The sequence below is a fragment of the Harpegnathos saltator genome, unplaced genomic scaffold (assembly GCF_003227715.2).
Source record: "Harpegnathos saltator strain DR-91 unplaced genomic scaffold, Hsal_v8.6 scaffold248, whole genome shotgun sequence".
NCBI classification, from domain to species: Eukaryota; Metazoa; Arthropoda; class Insecta; order Hymenoptera; family Formicidae; genus Harpegnathos; species Harpegnathos saltator.
The window spans coordinates 1-10,233 of NW_020230037.1; the positions used below are offsets into that span (position 1 = coordinate 1).

Here is a 10,233-nt window from a genome sequence, read left to right on the forward strand (position 1 = left end):
GCCGAACGCGTCCAGAAGCCTGCTGTCGTCCCTGGACCGCGGCGACGAGCGCGGCTCGCAGAGCTACGACGCGCCGCCGGGACTCATCAAGCGCGTCGTACTGCCGCACGAGGCCACGCAGCAGCAGAATTAGAGCGCTGGGCGGAGGTTTAATAGGTAGAATAGAGTGCGAGCAGCCTGCCGAGAGACCCCGTGCAGCTGCGAAGGGAGAGAGGATTGTTCGCATCCCCGTATCGTATCGCGTATACGCACAGAAACCACCGCGGAGAAGCAGACAAGCTTGAAAAGCGAGCCTCGTAGAATTCATTCGGCGAGTTTCCTGGTCCCAAGCCGCACTGGGGGAACAAAATTCCTGCTTCTTCGTTATTTATTTTTTATTTATTTTTTCCACTTTACTCTTATTTATTTATTTATTTTCCCTTACTGCAACGTTCCCTTCCGCTCGTTGCGTTCTCGTCGCTCCAACTGCCGTTTGTGATTCTGTGATGGGACGGTTGTGTTACTAGGATGTCAGAGAGTACCTCAGAAACCCGCAGAAAGTTGAGTTGCGCTGAGGCGTATCGCCTATCGGATAATGACCACAGCTGGCAGGAAGAGAACCCTCAGAATGAATTTGCCGACCGGCAGGGATCAGGGAGTCGACCTCGCGGCTTTCGTGAATTCACCAGGATCCTTTTCGATCCGCTCATTCGGCGCAGGGAGACGATGTTCGAGATGCTGGAAACGGTGCTACGTTCGTCGAGCTATTTTATACGAAGGTGCTTATCTCATTCCGCCGAGCGAAGAAGTCACTTCTCGAATCACACACGCTTGGCGCACCAAGCGAGAACGCACACACACACATACACACACACACACGGTGGCGTAAAATCTTCCAGAAAAGGAGGAAAAACCAAAGAAAAAAATGCCACCGCGCGCTCGGAGCGCGAAAATTCGCGCACATTCTTCCAGCCGCCATCCGACTCCTGCGAGCACGAGCGGCTCGCGGAACGTCGTGCGAATTGACTTCTCGCCAGCGATTCCCGAGGCCTATTTCGCTTCGACGGCAGCGACGACGGTGTCCTCGAAGAGTCAAAGCCGAGATCACCCCGGACGAGCTCGCACTGTTCGCGGCATCGTGAGCCTCGTCAGAGAATTCGCCGCGACCATTGCGAAGACAGCGGGGAACAGCCGGATATCTCACGTCCTCTCTCTCCTTCGTCTTCGTCCCTTCCTGCCCTCCCCCTATGCGTTGTCCCTGTGTCAGCTTGATTCTTCGGTCGTATCTTCCGTTCCGACCTCTTCCGCCACCGATGTGCCCGAGCGACCGCGCGGATCCCTTTAGAAGCTTCGCAAGTACTCGTAGTCTCACGGACGCGCTCGTCCTTCGCGCGGCTCTCTCGCTCGCGCAGGGCCCGACGACTCTCTCGTTGGCCGGACGACGAGGTGCGACAATGTAGGGTGTAACGGTCGACTCGCGCTAATTTCTAGGACGAGATCTCTATAGGAAAGTCGTACGTAATGAATAATATCGCGCAGTGTTGTTGCTTTCACACTCTTTACATCTCTCTCTCTTTCTCTTTCTCTCCCTTTCTCTCTCTCTCCCTCTTTACACTACGTGAGAAGAACCCGCACAAAAGGATCAAGCTGGACTTGATTTGAGCTTTCGCAACTCACGGCCCGATTGCATGGCATTTAATATCGACTAAGAAACTACGAGCGCAAAACATTTTCCTTGTATCTCAAATTATATCAGTGATAAACGAGGCCTGGCGCGATCCCGTCGCCCGTGGGTTTAGCTGTATCGGATGTCGTCATAAAGGACGACATCTATACATATATAAATATAAATATATATAAAAATAATATAATATATTTTGATCTGTCGATTAGTTACACGAATAAAGACTGATAAATATCTGCGACGTTCTGTTCTTCTGATTTCAAATTCGACTTGCGACCATTCCTACATTCGCTCTTCCCTGCCCCCCTCCCCCCTTTCCAGTGTTCTTCTCTTGTTAAATCGAGTCTTGACGTCGCTCGCTCGCGATCATCGTGCCGGGAAGGTTGTCATCGATGACCGCCGCGCAATCCACGGGCCTTCTCTTCCCGTGCGAGCCTGGTCGCTTGGAGCTCGAAAGGCTCGCTGAAAAGTGGAAGATACAATCCCATCGAGTGTAACTTGAAGAAAGTTCCGGAAAGGGGAGAACTGTCCGCTTAGACAGTTTCCTTCATCCTCGAGACGTCATCGAGGCGATCCGACACCTCATCGCGCGTCGACACCCTTCGGATCGCAACAAGTCAGATCGCGGCCCGCGCCAAGGAGCAAAATCGCGAGGAGTACAACAGAATTAACGCCTTGACGGTTTTCCTGCAGGACACAGAGCGAGAAGCGCCGTCGGGGCCGGCGGCTCAATCCGACGGACGATTGCCCGCGCTCTCAGCGACGAGGTGAGCACCCAAATTGCACGTTCGTGCGGCGGTTGCACGCGCATGGAATGACGGGACCACAGACTTCTATATTATATACTAAACCAGTATTTTTCAACCTTTTTTATCTCACGGCACACTTAAACCTATAGTTGAACTTCCGCGGCACACTTAAATTATGACGATCAAAAGAAGAATATATCTTTTTTGATTTATCTATTACTACACGAACAAAATGCACCATCACGGCCAAAAAATGAAAACAAAACAATTTATTATAATTTGTAATAAAAAGATGACAGTTAAAATTCTTAAAAATTTTCACGGCACACCTTGGATCCTCTCACGACACATCGGTTAAAAATCGCTGCACCAGACCGATAACTGGTCCTCTTTTACATGTCCCCTAAAAGTGTGTATTAAAATTTCGCACGTGCGCGTTGCAAGGTCCCGAAAGGCACGTATCTGCACCGTACAGGCATAGAGTCTCTTGTTCACCTCCGTGGCGGTTGGATGTGGTTCCTGTAACTAGACATATTTTTTGATCGTGGAGACTGCGTACGCGTCGTCCCTGTTTTTCTTTTACCTTCATACCACTGGAAAATGGCGTATGGACAAAACTGAATGCAGTCCGGAGCCATATATTGAACTGAACTGAACTGAACCGTACAGGCATTTTTACTCCAGAAAATGTCAATATTTATCCAATATTTAATATTCCCTCTTGCAATGTCGCATTCAATAACACATTCAATGTTCACATAAATATTAAATATTGGATAAATATTAACATTTTCTAGAATACAAATGCCTGTGTGGTGCAGTTACATTCCTTTCGGGACCTTGCAATACGCATACGCGCATGATTCTATGTTTTACGTAAGGGATGCTTTTATACATGAAAACTAATGGAAGTTCTCAGTCTAGCTTATATATAGAAGTCTGTGGAACGCGAATTTCCAGGCACTTGCGGAAATCGCGGCGCGCTGCTCGAAAGCCGGCTAAAGGAACGACGGAATCACAGTATTCCGCGCAGGACAACAAAGGCGGAGACGAACGGCGCTGCGAAGGCTCCGAGCGCACAAATGTTTGCACAAGGTGAAGGCCGTGCTTCTTTTTTCGTTGATAATCGCGATTCAGTGCACGCTGGTCGCTACGCGTTCGAACAATTTCAAGACGACCAAGTAAAGTTGCGACTCTACCAATTGCAGAGCGCGTCTGGCTAACGTCGAGCGGCAGCAATCGTCAAAATCCTCGTGGGCTCCCAAGGCGCACAGCGATCCCGCTGGCAATCTGGATCCGCGAAAGGATCGGTCGAGTAACGACATCAATGGCAGTCCACGACTCGACACGGTTCCAAATTTAATCCAGACGAAGCGGTCCAGGAAGGGGTTTCGTGCAGCTAAAGCTGGGCGCGACATTGTACGCTCAGTCGGTGCTTCTGTTCTTTTTAATTAAACGCGTGGCCTTTAATTAATCCCACTCCCCCCCTCTCTCTTTCTCTCTAGAAATTGTACGCGTAGTACGCGTGCTGTAGTTAAAAATTTCGTTGAGATCGCAGCGAGGTCTCTTTTCCCATTACGAGAGCGGCTCATTATCGACATTAATGAGAAAACTCTCCGAAACAGATAGCGGAGAATATAACAAAGCAGGGCAAAAAAGTGCGCCCGAGTCGCGTGAGAGTCCCGGCAACAAGGAATCTCGTCTACGAATTTCGCCTGTCCGACCGCGCCGAGCGCACGAATTCATTAACGCCGCACGTCCGCTCGCTGCCGTCCGCGCGCAACCCGGGTCAAGGGTCAGCTCTTGCGAAAACAGGTGTCGAGTAGAAATCATACTATACCATTTTACTCGTACGTTAAAATATACGCTGAACACCGTATACAACGTTGATCGAGCGTGAACGAGCAGGACGATTTTCTTATGTCATCTCCGACGTACCTTCCAACTGTTTGGAAGTGTACAAAGATGAAGAATACGATGAGAGGAAAGCTCTGCTTTACAGGGTGAGTCTTTTTAATTTTAACAAGCAAATATTTCGAAAATGTACAACTTTACAAAAAGATGTTTCAAATGAGATGTTTCAAATGTTGTATGGTTTAAAGGGGGACAATTATCGACTTTTATCGACTTATCGACTTTTGGAAATTTCAAAATCACCAAATTAACAAAAGTCAGGACGCTATTCTAACAATATATTCTTGAGATCAAGTAGAATAAAAAAGTCAAGTACTATTTTTTTTTCAGACAAATAGCGAGATATCGAAAGTTAAATATTGAAAAAATTATCAAATTTTGCTTAAATATAATAAAATATAATAAAAATAGTCAAATAAAAAAATATTTCAGACAAAAGTTGTTAAAATTAATTGGTAGAAAAAGAAGATATAATAAAAAATTAAGATTTCCATTTGGAAAAATTAAGATGATCTTTATTTGACCCTAAATACACGTTTCAAGGTCAAATCAAGGGCACTATTGTACGTCTGCCTTTAAACCATGCAACTTTTATATATATATGTTCGGGTTAGAACGTCTTAAGACGTCCGATTCCTAACTTTTATTTGAAACATTTGTTTTGTAAAATTGCACATTTTCGAAATATTTGCCTATATTAAGATTTAGAGATTATTAAAAAGACTCTAACCCTATATATTCTAACCCGCGGGAATTAATATCTGTTGACTGTATATGTAGCTCCTACGTTGACCAAGTCTGTATTGAATCGTAACGCGGCCCTCGTGAGACGGGAAACGTCAGTCCTGCCGGAATTAAATTCGCGCGTTGACTTCATAACGGATAATCCAGACTCAACGGGTCCTGATCGGGACGCCTGCCTGCCGGAACTCGGCAAGGAGGGCCGGAGGACGGGAACGGCGAGCAAAAGACTGCATGCCGGACGTGAGTCTCTTTGTTTTGGCCATTTTCCTGCTCGCTTTTTCTCCTTTGAAGAATTCCCCCAATCGCGATCGTATCCAGACCTGCACAAAGAAAGAACAATAATCATTCACACTCCAGATAAGCAAGGCGACATAAACCGCGAGGTGGAATACGTAAAGTCGGCTTGGCGAGCGTTGCAGCAGGGCCAGAATTGGACGAAGGAGAAGGCCGACGTCTGCACGAGCAAGGGGCACGCGATAATCGGCGAGATGACACGTGACATAGACAGACTTCAGAAGCGGCACCTGAGACCCGGTGCGAACCGTTACCTGCGCAAAAGCGCGACCGACGTCTTACAAGCGGCGGCGAGCAGGCCGAGCTTGGAGAGGGACGTCGAAATCGCGAGAAGGATCATTTTTCCCAAGCGAAGAGCAAGGTTCGAATCGGCAGGTTACGACCATCCGAGCAACCTCGATTTAATCGACGAAGACACGACACCTGCGCTATTCGGCGGAGCCGCGAGTACGTCAGCGGATGAACGTTCGAGTGACAACTTGTCGCCGGGGCTTGTTGCCGCGAAGACGCGATCTGTGCATACGAATGTACACGCGCGTGGTATCGTTGATGGTGTCAGATGGTGCGAAAAGCAAGATACGGGCATGACGTTTAAAGGCGACGGCGCACAGAGAACGAGCGTCAGAGCTTCTATCGAGAAGTATTTGCAAGATTATATCGGCAGGACTCGCAAGTTGCCCGATGTCGAGGCGGACGAGCGTTTACGAGACGCGAAAGTAGCGAGCGATATAGCAGGTACACTCGCGAGCCTCGATATCGGGTCGCCTTGCTTTTACGGGAAATGCGAAAACACCTGCGGTGATACGGAGAGAAGCGCGAGAGAGGACATCGAGGAAAATCGCTGTTCGGACACGTCCGCCGATGTCGTTGGACGGAGCAAGGACACGTTCTCGCCTGAGAATAACTTGGAGCTCGTCGACGCGAAACTCGCTGGTACTTGGAAACAATCGAACGCGACTGCTTGCGAAGATCACGCTTTTATTAAAACAGGATTGGACATTCTGAACAAAAGTGTACTCACAAATAAATTGTCGCAGATATTGCGGTCGGAATACTTAAGAAAGGACCTGCTCTTGTAAACCATATAATATAATGTCAGTCGCGTCTGATGGCCGCATAAAAGCATCGTCTTGCTTCTTAGAATCAGCTCGCTTTGTGTTACTGTTAAACCATTTGTAAATTTTAAGGTCATGTAAACCTTGCTGTTTTGCCGACTTCCCCGCGACACACCGATCAATCGTGTCTCTCTTGCTCCTCTTCTCTTTCTTCGATGTTTTAAATTACTTAAAAATATATATATACATATAAACGTGAAAGTTCAAATTTCTTTTATATACAGTCTTACGCGTTATATATAGAATATACACTTCGTATCCTATATAACTCTGGTTAAATTAAAATCTGATATATCAGAACATATCACAAAATGTTTTCCGCATTAATTCACTATGTGTGTATATATATATATATATATATATATTATATATATATATATAATATGTGTGTGTATATATATATATATATATATATACATATAATATAAATTAAAGCGCGTAATAAATTTCGCAAACACATCCTCGGTTAATCCTTCAAGCCAATCTCGTCCTGTACATCCATGTTATATAAATAGAGACTATGGCACTATTTCTGAAAATCACATTCAACTAATTCAATGATGATCACTCAATTAAAATATAAATACAGCAACTTGATATGTTATCGACTGGCCGATGCGTAATGAATCGAACGCGCCGCATAAATATGTACGAGTGTATATGTATATATGCGTGTAGTGTTTGTGGTGTGTAACTTTCGCAGGTATTCACAGTTAATACACTAGAAAATCGCTCATAACAGACTCAATGCAAATATGCATCTCTGCATGGTCTTCAACGGACACTCAAACGCTCCCTTCTCTTCGGCGATGCGCAACCGTTGCCCGAAGGGTAGAACATATCACAATACTGGAAGCGCCGAGCTGTGGCTTTGGTATATTATAGCTCCAGTGAAATTAATTGCGGCCGCTAACACAAACACCGGCATCCACCAGCCGTGCGAGGCAGTCACTAGCTCGGCCGTCAGCGGGCCGCATAGAATTCCAGGTACTGTCGCCTAAAAATGGACCACGTGACATATTAATCAATGCTACACTGTGATGTGTAGATGTATACTTCAAAAGTATCCTTACAATCGTATTTGAAACTGCGAATGTAACTCCCGCATGATTCGGAGCTATATCCGCGTGATTGCTGAGATGCCCGGCAGAATTGCACGCACAGAGGCCCATGGATATCGAAACGAAGCTGCAAAATTGCAATTCGCGTGTGATTCATGCAAAATCCCATTATCATGAAAGCAAAACAAACGATAGTGCAAATGTATAGTGATACAGAGATTGTTGCACATACATGACTGCCGCGAGGAGATTATCTACGGCACAGAAAGCCAATAGGAATGCACCTGGTCCTACTAGGCCTATATTTGTCATTAATCTTCTCACGGACAATACCGACCACCTCTTTTGTATCAAGCTATCAGCACTATGACCAGCAACTGCGATAAAACAAACAAGAGAAATGTTTTTCCAGACACATTTTAATAAAATTGGAAAATTGCAATTTGCTATTGTGCTCACTCACCAATACCAATAAGAGAGTTAACAATGTAAGGGAGAGCCGTCAAGCTGATGCTTCTCTTATCCGCGGACAGATTTCTTGCCAAGTAAGTTGGCAGCCATTGCATTATTATATAATTAGTCCAGTTCATTGCAAAATGCGCTATGTACAAAGCCCAGAGAGGCCAATGAGCAATAAATTCGGTCCATCGCAAGTTTCTATTTTGAGTTACCTATCAAATATTCAAAAATGCGTGTTGTACCTATCGCACAGTAATCAAATGTAAATAACTGAACCTAGAAATTCACCTTAGGAACAAATAACGGTATTTCGTCCTGAGAGTTAGTTTCCTGATACAGTATCAGCCACAACAAAGTCCACAAAATACCTGTAGTCCCAAATAGGTAAAATCCACTTTGCCATGCCAAGCGTGGGCATATCTGGAAAAGAGAGTACAGTGGAGAACATAAGTACTTACCTGTAACTTGTAAAGTACGATCTTCCGTGTGAGTAAACTTACAACAGATGCGACCACTTGGCCAACAGAGCCAGCAGCTATCAAATAACCAAAAGCACGTGATCTTTCCTCCACAGGAACATTATGGGCAAATAAGTGAAATATCACTGGTAGGCCTGTGGAGAAAGAACAACCTATTGACTGTTATATCACACAATATAATAATATAATAATCAACAATATAATAAATCATAATCCTACCACTGGGTGTCCTACCATTACTTCAAACTTACCTAATCCTTCACCGAGTCCTAAAACTACCCTGCAAACTATCAACAATGGCAAAGACTGTGCTAGCAACGGAGTGACCACTGTACTAATTGACCATAACAGAACCGCTAGCATGAGTACTGTCTTGCAACCAAAGCGACTCGCTGTACTAGCACCGATAATCTTAAAGAAGAAACAAAACAATACATTGATACAAATATACATGTTTACATAACAATGATACATAAGTAGTTTGTTACTTCACCTGACTGGTAAAGTATCCGAAAGCGAAGGCAGAGAGTATCCAGCCTTGCCAGTACAGATTCCACTTAAATTCATCGGTCATTGGCACGATCGCGATCGGCATGATGACTCGGTCTGCGGCGTTGATGAAATTCGCGGCGGAGCAGAGAGCCACGATTTGCGATGTACGAGGCAGCATCCTGAATCTCGGCATCTTCGGCCTCTGTGCTCGCGAGTTAATCTCTTTCGTTCACAAACGGTCAAACAGTAGTCACATCGCACAGTCCGAGCAGATTTCTCGCGATGTGTTCTCGCCTTTTCTCTTCACTTTCTTGCGTAATTTCACGCAAATCGTGTACGTGTCCGTATTTCGTGCGGAAGGGAAAGGTAATGAACGTAAGAGTGAAATTAGAACAGAAGCCTAACCTCAACACTACTGTGAAAAGCGAAATGCTTTACGACGAAGTATCGCGAGAGTTTATCAGTAAAATAACCGAAATCATCGGGAACGCGCTGACCTGTTCGTGTTGTAGCGATAAATGTGTTGTCTTGGTGTTAGAAATTACGATTAAATGCCATAATGACGCGAGGAAACCCGGAGCGGAGCACGAGTATGTGTATTGTAAAATTGTCTTTCTCTCCCTCTCTCGCTCTCTTAATCCCGACTCCAAACGTCTAATCAGACAAATCTCCCAATGCCATTGTTCGGTAAATATTATTAGAGTTTGGTTAAGCGTCACTGTTCGATTCGGAGGTTGGAATTGAATTCCGTATTGTAAAATTGACAATTTGACGTGTCAACACGGAGTAAGTTCCACTTGGCGATCGCGTCAGCCGCGAACGTTCTATCCTTATTTCTTGCTGAATGCTAAACAGAAACAAAATGATAACCTGCTCGGACGCAATCACCAAATGGAACTTACCCGGGAAGAACGATGTTCGATCGATGAATCGATGTTCGATTCTACTTTCCTTTGAGGTCGAACATCGTCTCGATTTCTTTTCCAGTTTAAAAAAATCTTCGAAAAAAAAAACAGATTAGATTTCATCAAGGAGATTGTTATCAAGGAGCATTCAGATTATCACCATTATCGGCAACTACTGTATATAATCACCGACGAGGTAATATAAAGATTGCCAACCCTGGGTAAATTTTTGTATTGACCAAGGGCCCAGAGGTAATTGAAGAACAAAGATAATACCGATTTAGCTACACTCATGATAATACAGCTAGTAACTATTGCCGATGCGAGGTGGGGGAAAATTCACCACGCCGGTGGTATT

The 10,233-nt window shown here is 45.1% G+C and overlaps 2 protein-coding genes across 4 annotated transcripts; one reads left to right on the top strand and one right to left on the bottom strand.

The window, feature by feature from the left end:
- Positions 1–2,200: 2,200 nt before the first annotated feature.
- On the top strand, positions 2,201–6,813 carry LOC105183024 (uncharacterized; the record flags this gene model as incomplete). Its single annotated transcript, XM_011140868.3, has 6 exons — positions 2,201–2,430; positions 3,373–3,507; positions 3,621–3,831; positions 4,038–4,415; positions 5,107–5,310; positions 5,428–6,813. Coding segments are annotated over 4 exons (777 nt in total), but the record flags the coding sequence as incomplete, so codon positions are not given.
- A 74-nt stretch (positions 6,814–6,887) lies between these two features.
- Positions 6,888–9,957, bottom strand: LOC105187100 (sodium-dependent phosphate transport protein 1, chloroplastic). Of its 3 annotated transcripts, none has more exons than XM_025298916.1 (9): positions 9,873–9,957; positions 8,972–9,817; positions 8,730–8,889; positions 8,500–8,612; positions 8,288–8,419; positions 8,004–8,211; positions 7,773–7,917; positions 7,553–7,667; positions 6,888–7,476 (listed from the first exon to the last, which is right to left on the bottom strand). In XM_025298916.1, exons 2-9 carry the CDS (start codon positions 9,161–9,163, stop codon positions 7,321–7,323), a joined length of 1,221 nt encoding a protein of 406 aa, XP_025154701.1. In that variant the 5' UTR covers positions 9,164–9,817; positions 9,873–9,957; the 3' UTR covers positions 6,888–7,320. The 3 variants fall into 3 exon arrangements, with proteins under 3 accessions (XP_025154701.1, XP_025154702.1, XP_025154700.1); XM_025298917.1 differs by lacking the exon at positions 9,873–9,957 and having other exon boundaries at positions 8,972–9,276; positions 9,468–9,862; XM_025298915.1 differs by lacking the exon at positions 9,873–9,957 and having other exon boundaries at positions 8,972–9,862.
- Positions 9,958–10,233: the final 276 nt, after the last annotated feature.

Bases quoted from the DNA above. Each gene is read 5' to 3' on its own strand.
- LOC105187100 (XM_025298916.1), bottom strand. From the start codon at position 9,163: ATGCCGAGATTCAGGATGCTGCCTCGTACATCGCAAATCGTGGCTCTC. The intron at 7,918-8,003 runs GTGAGTGAGCAC...GTTTTATCGCAG, and splicing joins TAACTCTCTTATTGGTATTG to TTGCTGGTCATAGTGCTGAT. The intron at 7,668-7,772 runs GTATGTGCAACA...GCAATTTTGCAG, and splicing joins AATCTCCTCGCGGCAGTCAT to CTTCGTTTCGATATCCATGG.